The sequence below is a fragment of the Haliotis cracherodii genome, unplaced genomic scaffold, assembly GCF_022045235.1.
Source record: "Haliotis cracherodii isolate W230 unplaced genomic scaffold, xgHalCrac1.p SCAF_4, whole genome shotgun sequence".
Lineage (NCBI taxonomy): Eukaryota > Metazoa > Mollusca > Gastropoda > Lepetellida > Haliotidae > Haliotis > Haliotis cracherodii.
The window spans coordinates 53,843,774-53,859,947 of NW_027266297.1; the positions used below are offsets into that span (position 1 = coordinate 53,843,774).

The 16,174-nt window shown below is 40.0% G+C and overlaps 1 protein-coding gene across 1 annotated transcript; it reads left to right on the plus strand.

Annotated features, from left to right (window-relative positions):
* The first annotated feature begins 172 nt into the window (after positions 1-172).
* LOC139478940 (UV excision repair protein RAD23 homolog B-like) lies at positions 173-14,328 on the plus strand. The gene is made up of 9 exons (XM_071261639.1): positions 173-347; positions 3,860-3,938; positions 5,608-5,687; positions 6,151-6,353; positions 6,866-7,097; positions 8,428-8,620; positions 9,478-9,608; positions 11,252-11,395; positions 12,266-14,328. Exons 1-9 carry the CDS (start codon positions 282-284, stop codon positions 12,389-12,391), a joined length of 1,254 nt encoding a protein of 417 aa, XP_071117740.1. The 5' UTR covers positions 173-281; the 3' UTR covers positions 12,392-14,328.
* The last annotated feature ends 1,846 nt before the right edge of the window (positions 14,329-16,174 follow it).

Sequence of the window (16,174 nt, forward strand, 5' to 3'; positions counted from 1 at the left end):
AGCCTTGTAATTCGCTATGTATATCAAAATAAAGCACTGGTGTCGTTATCGAAAATATTTTCTATAATCAATATTTTTACCGATACCGCTATACAAGTATGGAGTAGAGGAGTACGATCAAATTAATGTATTTGACGTGATATTTCAATGATAATTTACTGCGATACGTACTTTCATGGCGGCGAGCCCGACAAGGGTAGCATTACTTTGCAACATTTGTTGAAGCATTTATCATTATTTATTTGTAGTTTCCGGTGGTTTCGTAGAATCTGAAATTCAAAATGTTAATTACACTTAAAACCTTGCAACAACAAACGTTTAAGGTTGATATCGCAGAGGAATCAACGGTAAGAAAAAATCGGCACAATGCCACAAGTGTATTTCCGTCAATAGCTGTGATTACCCACGCGTTCTCTTATTTCCAACAGTGATATAACTGCTTTCAGCGTAACTGTACTATTTTCTGTTAGAAAAAGAACTATTTTATTTCAGATTTACAGTATTTGAGAGTTGGTAATGAGAGTTTCATTATGAGGTACTAATGATGCGACAAGGCCGCAGAACATTCATGAATGTGTCGTTAAAAATAAAATGGCAGTTATCAGTAGATTAGAACTCATCTTCAGAAATTACACCGCACCCATTTGCGCTTGTAAATGGTTTTGTCAATACATACCACAACCACTAACTAGGTGGTATTTTTACATTCTTAAGTATTTCAAATGTATTGATGTGAATTTCAAGATATCCCCCATATACCGACATATATCATGTACACTTTGTATACATATGCTAATGTGAAGTGAATCTGATGTTCTGATCAATTTATCGTACATACCAATCACAATATTATTGATAACTTTTTTCTTAAGCATGGTCAGTGAGGTCATACTTATCATTTGCTTCCATCTATGTGATCTATGCATGTCTCCATGTGTATAGTGCTTATCATGATTATAGGGGTTTCACAATTCACCTGCCATTTACAATAAATGCAGGTGCAAGTTAAAATGTCACCTTAGCAAAATGTCACCGATTTCATCAGACGAAAACGGTACATAATCTATGTAGTAGTACATATGTGCTTTATATGATAGTAATATTTATATATCTTTTATTTCTATTATATTGTCAATGTCATCTTGCGATTGATTTCACCATCCACAAGTATCGTTGTCCGCTATCATTGGTGTCAACGGATGTATCAGAGTAGAGGCTAATAAGTACTTTAAGCATGTTTTAAGGCAATTAACATTTCACATTTTCATATTTTTTGTAAACCAAGGTAAAAATATGGTGCTGTATTCACCTCCCAAAAGTAGCAGTTTTCGCTTTTGGCAAGGTTCCATTTTCGCCAATCAGTGTCGTTTTGCTGAGGTTACATTTATGGACAATCATGAAACAAAATTCTAAATCATATTGCATAATACGACTACATTACAATGGGCCTAAATGAACTTGTCATGTGATTTAAACATAAACTGGTTTATAGCAACAATCTCAGACAGGCCACATGGAACATTGAGAAACTCACTAGTAGAAACAACACAAATTATAGTGATATGTACCAATTTGGCACCTGTCTATGCATTATGTACCGATACTTGAAGTAGGTGTATCCTGATGTCTATGGCACATTATTTCCTTTCAAAATATATATAAACATGATAAAAAAGACAGTAGAGTTCTCTCAGGCACAATACAGCAAAAAGAAATAGCTGAAGTAAAATTGAACAGTTTTAATTGACTAGCGCTTTCAACTCATACCACATACCAGTCTCATCAGTTGAAAGCACAAGTCAATTAAAACTGTGTTAAATTACCAATGGCTATTGGTCTAAAACTGTTGCACACTGATCTAGTTGATTAATCAAATCTTTTATGTAAGGTGACTCGGGGAACTCAAAATATGTGTGTAGCTATTTTGCCAATTCTAGTTTGCAGGAATCAAATTACACTTAGCTCATTTGCTGGGATGACCAATATATCTTTTTCTGAATAAGCATGTGAAAGAGTTTACATATCATTGGTTAATGAGATTCATATAAACAATTTTAATTACTATCTCAGTAAGTAATTTCTATCCCCCTGACAGGAATGCTGGGCAGAATAAGAGTAGGACTCATGAGTCTTGGACACCGACAATATTTGTTTCCAACTCTCAAAAGACACCATTCTGCATATCAGTTCAGGCTACGTTGATGATTCATGGTTAATGCACATATGATTCAAGTGTATTGCAAAATCAGCAAGACTATTCACTAAATGCACTGCTTAATACAGGCACTGCTTAATACAGGCGCATGTGCCTCTACTAAACGCAATGCTACAGACCAAAATGGTTTTAAAAGGTATGACTTCACTGTGCTAGAAAGGCCAAGAAGTATTTATATCATTTTACAAATCCATAAGAAAATATTCTAGACTCTCACCAGCGGTCCAGTGTTAGTGACGAACACTGTTTGAGGGCATGGCACAGATATAGAGTGGCAGTCACATCACTGGAAGTGTTGCAGGTTCGAACATAAAAAATAAACATTTCGCTACATGGACAGTGTAGTCCATTGGGACAGTGGGTTCATCGAACACTGTATTCTGTGTTGCTGGTGCTTGTGTGGTGGAGCAGCAGCCTAGTGGCCATCAAGGGCAACCTTCACATATGTCACTGACTGTTCCCTCTTCAACAGTTGACATGCGCAACAGTTTGCTATGCACAGTTGTGTCCTGAGAAGTCTATGTTTGTGGATTTGAATCCTCAATTTTCTGTGATTCCAATTCCTGGTTTGTCAGCACATTACCCAAGTTTGTAGGTTCCTTCAAACATTTCTTAGGTGGTAGACATCTTAGATGTGCATCACATCAAGAATTCGTCATACCTTACTGTTCAAAGTACCCTGTAACCCATCTTACTGTCTTAACCACTGGACAATTGTGAATATTTTTTATTTCCTTATTTTGCTTGAGATATTTGAACCTACACTTTTGTCTTAACTCTTAAACAATAAGAGGTCTGCCCATCTATATAATCTAAGGCACTCTTCAGTAGTGCCTGAATCAGATTTCAAATTTTCCCCTGTTATGTTGGCCCCATATATTAAGGGGTTCACCAAAGTGGTAAACCAGATCACTCTGATCCAGGGGATCAACACGGCGCAAAGAAATTTTGTAGCATAGCTACTTATTCATGCAAGTACTTATTGTCTCACACAGCAAGGTAAAATAAGTTGTAATTCACACCTGGTACCTTCAGAATAAGGAATGAGAATATGGCACATTTCAGTTGCAATATTTTTGTAATTTAAAAGTAGATATCAAACATGTGAAAACAAAACTGTTTTCACAACTATGACTTCCTGAAACTGTTATTGTTTTCAAGGAACAGGGGGTATTATGTTGACACAGTCATAGTGGTATACATAATACTGTTGACATTGATATATCTATAGTGGTAAAGTTATTGATATTCTTTCATAATTAATCTTCTAATTCAAAGTAATAACTACATTGTTGTAATATTATTTTATGATCAAGTAGATCAGTGGAGAGATGCAGACATTGTTAAAACTGAAACCCACAATGTTGTGTGTGCATTTTTGTTGTATTTGTAACCATGAACTATATTTTCTATGAGAGTTACCTCCATAATGCTAATATGTTTACTCCTGACACTTCAATTATTCACACTGTCCAAAAGTGCTAATACCTCACAACATGGAAGCTGACATTCCTCCAGGCAGAAATACTGTGATATAACCACATTACTATTCAGAGCAGAGTTCACTCTCACTGACTCACTCACTCACTGACTCACTCACTCACTCACTCACTCACTCACTATTGTGTGTTTGCCATTTTACAGGTGAAAGACCTGAAAGAGAAAGTGGAGGGAGAGAAGGGGAAAGAATTTCCTGCTGGAGGACAGAAGCTCATTTATGCAGGTAAGATAATTTGTCCATGTGTCCATTGTAGTTGTAATTGTAGTTCTGATGGGAAATCTGGGCAGAGTACTCCATTGGCTCCCAGTACCCTGTGATGTGCTGGTGACGATATGGTGTCACTTTCCTGATTTTGTCATCATGCTCATACAGTGGAATCTGTCCAATTCAGACTCAGTTGAGACTGGTTAAAAAGTCTGGTTACGGTTACGCTGAGGTCCGGATTACACAGGGTACAGAAAGTTGGACTGAAGAGAAAGTGAAAAAGCAAAGATCATTCATCTTTTTATTACATGCACATACACTGCACATAAAGTATTGACATGGGATGGCATTAAATACAGATAAAAACATTCTTGAAAAAGTCATTTAGAACAGACTGCTTATGTTTCTGAAGAATGTTTTTCAATATCGTTCCTTATTAATAAATGAAATTAAGTAATCGAACAACAAACTGTTAATTTTAATAGGATTACTGTCAGGATCAGCATTGTTGTTTTAGCTGACAATGACTGAGCTTACTTCAAAGTGAGAGAACATCCAGTCCAGTCCGATTCAGACAGCTTCTTTTCAATAGTAAATTTGTTGCCGGGACCGTAATTTCTGTCCAAAGTCCGAAGTGTAAAAAGTCTGTGTTAGAGAGTTGTAGGTGAGTTGTGAGTAATGATCATTTATGAAGTAACTGAGGTAACCAGAGAAAAATTCAAATTTTCACTGAAATCCAAATTTGACAAAGTCTGATTTGGACAGATTCCACTGTACCCTGTAACTGCATGGGTTGTTGCTCATGTTATCAACCACCTTTGGGATCCAAGGTTGAAATATGTGTTAGCAGCTGAAATCATGCTGATCAACCGTTGCATGGATTTATCTAGGCCTGCTCAGAGGCTGATATTCGTCCCCAAGTCGGCAACAAGAATTCCCAATTTGAATTAACACTTCCCAATTCCTCCAGATTTACCAAAACAAGAACACTGAAATAATCAAATTTTGAACAGTATCACTATTTTGTCCCAATTTTCTTGTCAAGGGCACTTAGTGTGGAATCCTAGACAAATCCTTGCTTTGATTTCCTGTGCAGACTCCATGATATACATGGCCACCCTCATACAGCTGGAATATTGCTCACTGCAGGATACAGTAAATTGAATAATAGAAACACTCAGTTTAGTCCAAAGAAACCTCTTTGTTTCTGTGAGGCGAGACTATGGCATATAGAGCTGGTTCATCAGTTGCTTCACAGATATATTTTCTCAAAACCTTAGGTCGGTAGTTGAAATGAAAATTTAAATAAATATGTTGTCAAATGTTTAATTCATGCGTGTCTCAACCATAACAGCCAGTTTCAGTTTCTGCGGACATTGGAGTAACAATGGAAGGGCAAGTGTTTTACCCTGCGAGCCATGGGAAAGAAACCCAATGAAACTGTCACAGTATTGTCCTGTTACAAGGAAATCCATAGTGATGGGAACCACAGTGCACATTTTCACAAAGTGATAAATACACTTTGCCAGAGATAAATAAAATTGGCTGGAGCAAGAAGGTGGTAGCAGTAAATTAAATTGCTTCCAGCAATTAGTCACTCCTGCTGTTCAGCTGACAAACCTGCTGGCAGTAATAGTCAGTTGGTTGAATACTTGTCATATGATGTGTTATTGATGTTGTTTTTCAGGAAAGATTTTAGAAGATGACAAGAAAATATCTGATTATAAGATAGAAGAGAAGAATTTTGTTGTTGTGATGATAACAAAGGTAAGTAAAAAGGGTGCTACTCAGCTTTTGATAGGGATATTCTGAGTGTGTGACCAGAATGTGTGATTGTTTGTGTCATACACATAGTATCCCATATTGCCATGTTCAGCTTCATGTGTAGTTGATACAAGTAAGTACACAGTTCAAGTACACAACTTGCTGTCCTTTAGTTGTTTGTAACAGCATGACATGGCCCAGTATCCCTCGCAAATGTTGAGTAGTATAGTACAGAAAACTCCAATGTTTTATATATCTGGTTTTGTTATCTGTATTGATGAGAGAAGGAAAAATGTTTACATACATAACTCAGTTAAATTTTCTCATGGCTTTAGGATTGAAAATTACCAAGTCTCGATCAATACAGTCTAAAAATCACAACACAATGCAGGTGCACACAAGGAAGTTATACTGGAGACATGACACAAAAAGGTACCAGTGATAAATTGCAAATATTATCTTTCAGCCGAAGGCGGCACCCCCAGCCAAACCTGCAGAGAGCACCAGCACACAGCCAGCTCCCACAGAACCTGCTGCTGCAGCTGCCCCCGCCCCTGCCCCCACCCAGACACCCACTCCTGCACCCGCACCGGCACCCACCCCCGTACAGACAGAGGCAAAAGACACACCCAAACCTGAGGAGGCTAAGCCAGAGGATAAGCCTGCAAGGTGTGTGGCTGCTTGTACAAACTCTGTGTGTGCTTTTTGTTACTAGAGATAAATTGACCCTTAATATCTCGGCACATTTATCGTGACATGTTTATTTTGTTTCATTATTTCATGTTTACCTTGATACAAAGTGCATCTTTCATAGTAATTATGATTTCCTTAATCTGTGTAGCTAGTTACACAATAGTATTCTCATTACTAAGGAAGGGTCATTTCGCTGTGGAGAGTTGAATCCCAGTCCACACAAATTATATTTCTAGGTTTGTCAGCACCATACCCATGCTTGTAGATTTCACCAAATTGGTTAATACAGCTTGTATTTTTCTTCATGCTGTCAACCATTGGTTTGCCTGACCCAGACTTGAATTATTTATTATTTATGTCTGCTTTCATTTATCTGGAATGTTACTGACTGCTACTAAAAACCAACAATTTCTCATTTGTTAAGTTTTACAAAATTATTGTGATTACAATTGTGAACATAAAAGACCCTCCTTCTTCCTCCGTATCAGCATCCCAGCAGCCACCGGGACATCTGCATCTGGCGAGACCCCTGCACAGCTAGCTGCAAGTGCATTACCCCAGTCAGCCATACAGTCAGCAGAGAGCTCCCTTGTGACAGGCCAGGAGTATGAGAACATGGTGATGGAGATGATGAATATGGGCTTCGACAGGGAGATGGTGGTGCAGGCACTCAGGGCTAGCTTCAACAACCCAGACAGAGCAGTAGAGTATCTACTAGGGGTGAGTGATACTGTTCTCATTAGGGGTGATGGTGCAGGCACTCAGGGCTAGCTTCAACAGCCATAACAGACCTGTAGAGTGTCTGCTAGGGGTGAGTGACACTGTTCTCAGTAGGGGTGGTGGTGCAGGCACTCAGGGCTAGCTTCAACAACCCAAACAGAGCTGTAGAGTGTCTGCTAGGGGTGAGTGACACTGTTCTCAGTAGGGGTGGTGGTGCAGGCACTCAGGTCTAGCTTCAACAACCCAAACAGAGCTGTAGAGTGTCTGCTGGGGGTGAGTGACACTGTTCTCAGTAGGGGTGGTGGTGCAGGCACAGGCACTCAGGGCTAGCTTCAACAACCCAAACAGAGCTGTAGATTGTCTGCTAGGGGTGAGTGACTGTTTTCAGTAGGGGTGGTGGTGCAGGCACTCAGGGCAAGCTTCAACAACCCAAACAGAGCTGTAGAGTGTCTGCTAGGGGTGAGTGACTGTTTTCAGTAGGGGTGGTGGTGCAGGCACAGGCACTCAGGGCTAGCTTCAACAACCCAAACAGAGCTGTAGAGCGTCTGCTGGGGGTGAGTGACACTGTTCTCAGTATGGGTGGTGGTGCACCAAAATGGCATGAGCGTTTAGACCTGTTTTACTTTACTTAAACTAAGAGACCACAGAAACTGAAATAATGTTTTAAGTTGGTTGGTTGGGTTGTTGTTTAACACCGCACTCAGCAGTATTCCAGCTTTATGACGGCAGTCTGTAAATCATCGAGCCTGGACCAGACAATTGAGTGATTAATATCATGATCATCGATCCACGTAATTGGGATCGATGACATGCATCAACAAAGTAGGCGGGCCTGACCACCCGATCCTGTTAGTCGCCTTTTGCAAGCATAGTCACCTTTTATGGCAAGCATGGGGTTGCTGAAGACCTATTCTAACCCGGAATCAATGTTTTAAGTGGCATAAAACCACTTTCTCACAGTAGAGATGACTAGTAAGGGAATATTTCTTACTGATAGTTAAGAGCACTATGATACTAATACAATGTTGGTACTCCTGATGTGTTGATACGTACAGTCAGCACACCTAATTTAAAGCTTTACAACAAAGTGCCTCATGCCCTGTATATTCTGAAGGGTTAATTTTGGGAGGTGTCATGCAATGGGATGGAACTTGCTCTGTAATGACATATGTACACTGATCATTTCTCATGAAAACATACATGTTTTGCTTTTAGTGTGCATTACGTCTTAAGATACCAGATTCATTTAAATTGGAGACTACATGCTGCAACTGCATTAGGAAGATGTTTCTAGCGTCAGAAATGTATGCTATGATGCTTATTCTTTTAGGGTATTCCTGCTACACCAGTTGCTGTAGTTGATGACCCCCCTCCAGCTCAGCCAGCCCCTGCCCCACCCGCAGCCACGACCGGTGCTCCACCCCCTACACAAGCTGCACCCCCTGCTGGTACCCCCCCTGTACAAGGCCCGGCACAGGGGACAGGCTCCACCCCAGCCAGTGCTGCGCCTGTAGGAGGCAACGGTAATGTCAGACAGGTCAAACGGTGACAATTGTTAGCTACAGTGCTTTTTGTTTGATTTATAGGCAACCAGTTGTGCACGATTACGTTTTTACGACTCGCCAAAGTTGGTGCTTTGTGAAACTGTTTGCTATGATATTATTATATTAGTAGTTTGTGTATTGGTACAGAGAGGAAAAATAGTTAATTTGTAAAATATAAGGGAATATCGGAAAGTTTTGAGCCTGGCACATCAAGACACTGTATTCATTATGTATTTCTTCATTGACTTAAGGATACTGAATACGAATTGTTTGGTCTCAAGTCTCATCGTGCAAAACTGGAATGTGGCTGTTGAACATGCTGTAAAAAGCGATTCTCCTTGTAAGAGGTGACTAATGGGATCGGGTGGTCAGGCTGGCCGACTTGGTTGATCCATGTCATCTTATCCCTATTGCGTGGATCGATGCTCATGATGTCAATCACTGTTTTGTGAGGTCCAGACTTGATTATTTACACACCAGTGTCATATAGCTGGAATATTGCTGAGTGCGGGGTTAAACAAAAAACAAACAAACATGACAGGTGTTGAGTATATAAAGTATTGTATAACAAACAACCTATCTATCCATCTTGCATATTTCACTACATAGAGGTATACAGTGAGGCCCTTGCAGTATGACAGGAACTGACACTTAAATGGATATACAGCAAAAAGTCTTTTACTCAACTAAAGATATGTTATTTGTTCTATCATTGAGTGAAGTTTTGGATTAAAACAAATACTTTGCACACCTGTATTCCTGTTGAATCAATCAGTTGGCTTGGCAGAAGTTACACTTTGGTTGTAAGTTTGTAATCTGTCATGTTATGTTTTCAGCTGGAGACCCATTATCATTTTTACGCTTACAACCCCAGTTTCGGCGGATGCGAGAAGCCATTCAAGAAAATCCTCAATTACTCCCAGTTTTGTTACAGCAAATTGGTCAGACAAATCCTACTCTTTTAACAGTAAGTATATCTTGCTCAAATACTGATTGTTTGATGGCCTCCGTTGGGAATTCCAGAGCAGATTTGGTCCCAACAACCTTTTGTTGGCCATACTCGGTGACTTGATGGATTGAATGGTCATACTCAATGACTTGATTGATTGTTTGTTATACCCAAATGGGTTGTAGTTGATAATATTAAATCACTGGTCCAGAACATACCGCTTACAAAGGAGTGTGACCTGGCTGATTGTTTTTAGTCATACCCAGGTTCCAGGGAGTGTTGCTCAAGCTATCAACCTATGGTTTGACTGTTATGTAGCTTTGTACCTGTAAAGATCTGGGTAGAGAATAGGTATTCAGCAACCCATGCTTGCTGTGATAGGTGTCTGACATCTAGGTGTCGTTGATGCATGTCATCGTATCCCAGTTGCATGAATCAATGACATTGATGTCAATCACTGGATTGTCTGGTCCAAACATACATTTACAGACCGCCGTCATACAGCTGGAATATTGCTGAGTGCGGTGTTAAACAACAAACAAACAATACGTAGCTAGAATATTACTGACTTGCATAATGCAATATCTGCTAATTCATTTGTCAAATCAATGTTATGGAATATGCTCCAGCAAAAATGTTTTCTTGTTTCTGCAGACTTATATGATTCATGATAATATTCAGTTTAAAATTGAGGGGTCTCCTTGTGATATTTGAATCTACTAACAACTAGGTACCATTATCTGACACATCAAGCTGACATGCCGTGATGTAACTAAAATACTGTTGAAAGCAGCATCAAACCAAACTCACTCACTCACTCACTCACTGATACAAGCGATTCAGATTAGAATCCATTTTGGGTGTAGATCTCAGACATATGGAAAATAAAAGGTGTAGTTTGTGTTTAAAATTGTTTACTGTTACATCATGATACCGTCATCTCCAAATACAAGGCCGAAATAAATTATTAGATTTTCATCCCCACAACCTATCAAACGCCACACATCTTTTTATTGTGCTGAAGTACATACACACAAAGAAAGTTTAGTATGTTTAAACAAATGTTATTGTCCAATAAGACAATGGGGCTGGGCCCAAGTGGAACACTTCTATTGCCTCTCTAGTGGTAGAGTGTCCGCCTGGAGAGCGGAAGGTCCGGAGTTCGATCCCCGGCCGCGTCTTACCAAAAGATGTTTAGATATGGTATTTGTTGTTACCCTGCCTGGCACACACACACACACACACACACACACACACACACACACACACACACACACACACACGTGTGCATGCACATTGCTATTTAAGTGCAATAATTAAACCTCATTTCACCTCACCTCAACCTTGTTTCTTTACTGGCTAATATACACCTTTTTTGTTTGTTGACAATAGTGCACACATATTCCATGAACAGTTTGTTTACAAAAATAAAATATATAGAATTGCCCCTGTCCAACTTTCAATAACATGTATGCTGAAAATCTAACAATTTTTAATTTTGTTGTGTCTAATGAATTATTGGCTCTGATAACCCACTGCTAATCCTGCAGATGTGGATCAATGATATTTTGATGGATCCTTGCAGTTGACATAGTTGATTGCAACAGTTGGGAGTAGATATGACTGTGGCAGAGATTGTGACATGTGTTTTGTTATTTCAGCTAATTAATCAGAATCAGGAGCGCTTTGTAGACATGTTAAATGAGCCACTAGACGATGAAGCAGCAGAGCCCCAGGGGGCTGGGGCAGGGAGTGGCCAGGGTTATATACACGTCACACCACAGGAAAAAGAGGCAATTGAAAGGGTAGGTTGTTGTTACCTAGTGGAGAATAGGTCCCCAGTGTCTTACCCTTGTCAACTCATTAGGAATGGGTTATCGTCTCTTGCATGATCACTCACTAAATAACTGACATTTGTTTGTGAAGATCCATGTTGGAGTACGTCTTCAGCTGCCCATGCTTGTCATAACAGGTGAATAATGTTCTGGTTCAGAATCGATTATTTACAGACTGCTGTCATATAGCTGGAAAATTGTTGAGTGCAGCATTAAACAAACTAACTTAGAATTCCAGTTCGCCACGATTATGTTTCTAGGCTTGTTAGCGCCATACCTGTGCTCGTGGGCTTCACCAAAGTGGTTAACGTCTGAGACCTGCATAACTTCAGGCTGGTATAACCCAACTCACTCACTTGACATCATTTTCAGTGTCATGTTCTGTTCTCCATTGTAATATATCTTCAATGTATTATGATAAATACCCTGGACGCGTTCGTGACCATAGCTTCATTTCAGAAGTTACATCATTATCTCAATCTCTCCTATCTCTAACTTTGCACACCAGTTTTTATTATCCTTGTTGTAGCTGACTGAAGTCTGACAAGAGGCTGGGTTGGTGGGGCTCAGTGACTAACTGAGCATCGTGCCTCAATATGGAGCGTTGTTCATGCTGTCAGTCACTGGTTTTAGACTGGTCAGTCACTCAGATATGTTAATAGGTCGCTGTGATATAACTGGAATATTGCTGACTGGCTTTTAAGCAATATTCACTCACTCACTTCCACCTTCCTATCAATACTCTGCCGTGATATTGCTGGAATATTGCTAAAAGCGGCGTAAAACCATGCTCACTCACTCCTGTCAATATTTGAATCCTGTTTTTTCTTCACTTCGCAGTTGAAAGCATTGGGATTCCCTGAAACATTGGTTGTTCAAGCATACTTTGCCTGTGACAAGAATGAAGAGCTTGCTGCTAACTTTTTGTTAACCCAAACATTGGATGACGAAGAGCAACAAAGCTGATCATTTTAAACAAAGACGATTGGGATCATTTCCCCTACAGTTATACACATGTAAAGAAAATCTTGGGACTTTAAAGGAAATCATAAGCCCTGTGGAAGATGGCGAAAGTGGTGCCCGTTTTCTTGCATGGATATACTATCCATATTTTTGAGAAGGCGATGATTGTATGAAATGCTGACAGATTTTATGCCTGCCATGAAAATTAATGTGCATACCATAGTTGGTCTCGATATAAACTCTCGCTCTATCCACCCATCGCAAATATGTACAAACTGATGGTGACATTTACTGATGGAGAAGTAAGTTGAAATTTGCACTAACCAAAGCCAAAGTCACTTAGGTTGCTAAGCAACCAACATTTCAAGTGGTTAGTCACTGTTTCAACTACCAAGTCTAATCAGTCGGTGTAATGATGTTGCAGATTTTCATTACGATGTGGAGCAGTGTACACAGTATTTGATTCTCTGTCATTAAGTTTGATGTTCTTGCTAAGCATAACAAATTTTTACTCCAGGTATTTATGGCGCATAAATTCTTCACGTAACGAAATATTACGAAGCCACAATTTGCTGAAAGTATTTTGTGATTGTCTGCATACCTCAGGATTCGTGCTGCAGTTCACGCCAAGTCTTAGACAGAAATTACACTGCTTTTTGATACTATGGATACTCAACAACTGATATAGCATAGGGTTTGTCTACAGCAGTCATCCATGCCTACTGCACTGTGACCTTCCACTTCAATCAAACTCCTTGCACCACACTTGCCCTGTATGGAGCGACATCACGACTGCATCTGGATGATAGCGTAGACACTGATATGTTATGGACAAAATATTGCTATAGTTGAAAATATTAAATTATGTACGGCAATTTTTTCTGGCGTTGCATATTTGTTTTCAATGGATACATTGTACAGGTATTTGAAAAATTCTTTTTTGAAATGACTTGGTAAATTCTTTACCAGTAGTTTCAATCTGCATGTACTGATCTACTCATTTTCATTCCTTTTGGAAATGGAATTGAGTTTGTTTGGGGGTTGACCTTCTCAATCAGATCAGTGGCAATCATAACATGTCAAGTAAGATTTCTGTAACTTTTCTTTCAATCGTTATAAGCCACAAACAGTAATCATTGATGGCACAGTGCACTACCCCTGCATATACATTCAATTGTGTGCCTTGACAGTCAGTTTTGTCTGTATGCACATGTCCTTGAACACTGTTACAATCAGGGAACCAGGCTTCCTCGTGTGGTATATCTTTTCACATATCAGTTAATTTATTTAAAAATGATAGCAGGCAGATATATTTGAGAAATACTTGTTGAAGCTGGTGAGAATGTTGATTGGTGTAACTACTAATAATCTGATGTCATGTTACATCAGTGAGCTTTGGGACAGGGTGTTACATAGTTGTTCTCTGGAGGTAAAAGGATAAGGACATTTAAAACATGTTAGACATGCCTTTTCCTTTGGGTTGCATCACCAGGTAGCACTTGATTGACACGAGATCAGATTATTTCAGGGGAGAGCACTCTGTTGAAACTGATTGAAGAGTGGTCTTAGATTCAAGTAACTGTCAAAAATGACACATTGGTTAATATTATCCAATGGCTCTTGCATTCCATTTTTGGGATTGATCATTAATTGATAAACATGAAACCTTGATCCTTTCGTATGTATTGTTTCTTTTTGTCATTAAATGATGAAAGGTGTGATTCTGATTCTAATAAAGCATCCTGTTGTTGATGTCCATAGTACTCAAAGCCTTGAAAATTAGCAGATGCTAAAAAATCCCTGCTAAAATTTTATGAATAAACTGTTTATTCAACTATGTAGTTGTGGATTTTATTTACATCTATTACAAATCAGAATCATTTCCTAGAGGAATACTTGTGCAGTATGAAAAGAGACATCTCAAATTACCTGAATCTTGAACCGTTTCATATGTTGAATTCAATACTCAACCTAAATCAAATACATTAACCTATCTATGTAGATATTTGGTTGTATAGCAAGTACATGTGGAGTCAGTTTAGATAGGTGGCTTAAATTTGCAAATAAATAATTTAATTTGAAAGTAAGGTTTGTTGGCACCATAGCCTGCCATGTTTTTTTTTTGGAAGAGGTGAAAGTCCAAGACTTGTTCTGGCTTTCCTTCCACACCATGCTGATACATAACTGAGACATTCTTTTCGAAGTGAGGTTAAGCCATATTCGCTTACAGCAATTATTACAGTTTGCTCTAGAATACCACTTCCAAGGATGGCTGGGTACTTGCTTCACTCGTTTATTAATAGCTCATGCCTATGGTCAGTCAAGATGTGGATGGCCAGGACAGTCCAAGCATCGTTGACGTGTGGATGGTCAGTACAGTCCAAGCATCTTTGACATGTGGATGGTCAGGACAGTCCAAGCATCGTTGACGTGTGGATGGTCAGTATAGTCCAAGCATCTTTGACATGTGGATGGTCAGGACAGTCCAAGCATCTTTGACATGTGGATGGTCAGGACATTCCAAGCATCTTTGACATGCGGATGGTCAGGACATTCCAAGCATCTTTGACATGTGGATGGTCCGAACATTCCAAGCATCTTTGACGTGTGGATGGTCAGGACATTCCAAGCATCTTTGACGTGCGGATGGTCAGGACAGTCCAAGCATCTTTGACATGTGGATGGTCAGGACATTCCAAGCATCTTTGACATGAGGACGGTCAGGACATTCCAAGCATATTTGACATGTGGATGGTCAGGACATTCCAAGCATCTTTGACATGTGGATGGTCAGGACATTCCAAGCATCTTTGACATGTTGATGGTCAGGACATTCCAAGCATCTTTGACATGCGGATGGTCAGGACATTCCAAGCATCTTTGACATGTGGATGGTCAGTACAGTCCAAGCATCTTTGACATGTGGATGGTCAGGACAGTCCAAGCATCTTTGACATGTGGATGTTCAGGACAGTCCAAGCATCTTTGACATGAGGATGGTCAGGACATTCCAAGCATCTTTGACGTGCGGATGGTCAGGACAGTCCAAGCATCTTTGACGTGTGGATGGTCAGGACATTCCAAGCATCTTTGACGTGTGGATGGTCAGGACATTCCAAGCATCTTTGACGTGCGGATGGTCAGGACATTCCAAGCATCTTTGACGTGTGGATGGTCCGGACATTCCAAGCATCTTTGACGTGTGGATGGTCAGGACATTCCAAGCATCTTTGACGTGCGGATGGTCAGGACAGTCCAAGCATCTTTGACATGAGGACGGTCAGGACATTCCAAGCATCTTTGACATGTGGATGGTCAGGACATTCCAAGCATCTTTGACATGTGGATGGTCAGGACAGTCCAAGCATCGTTGACGTGTGGATGGTCTGGACATTCCAAGCATCTTTGACATGTTGATGGTCAGGACATTCCAAGCATCTTTGACATGTGGATGGTCAGGACAGTCCAAGCATCTTTGACATGTGGATGGTCAGGACATTCCAAGCATCTTTGACATGAGGATGGTCAGGACATTCCAAGCATCTTTGACGTGTGGATGGTCAGGACATTCCAAGCTTCTTTGACATGCGGATGGTCAGGACATTCCCAGCATCTTTGACATGTGGATGGTCAGGACAGTCCAAGCATCTTTGACGTGTGGATGGTCAGGACAGTCCAAGCATCCTTGATAAGCATTAAACATATTCAATATGTCAGGTTTCATGGAATCATCTGTATCAGATCATTCTCTTGTGGGGGCCTGGGTGGCGTAGTCGTTTAAATTGC

Coding starts and splice junctions, on each gene's coding strand:
- LOC139478940 (XM_071261639.1), top strand. CDS start 282: ATGTTAATTACACTTAAAACCTTGCAACAACAAACGTTTAAGGTTGAT. Junction 6,354..6,865: donor CCAGAGGATAAGCCTGCAAG/GTGTGTGGCTGC, acceptor CCTCCGTATCAG/CATCCCAGCAGCCACCGGGA. Junction 8,621..9,477: donor TGCGCCTGTAGGAGGCAACG/GTAATGTCAGAC, acceptor TTATGTTTTCAG/CTGGAGACCCATTATCATTT.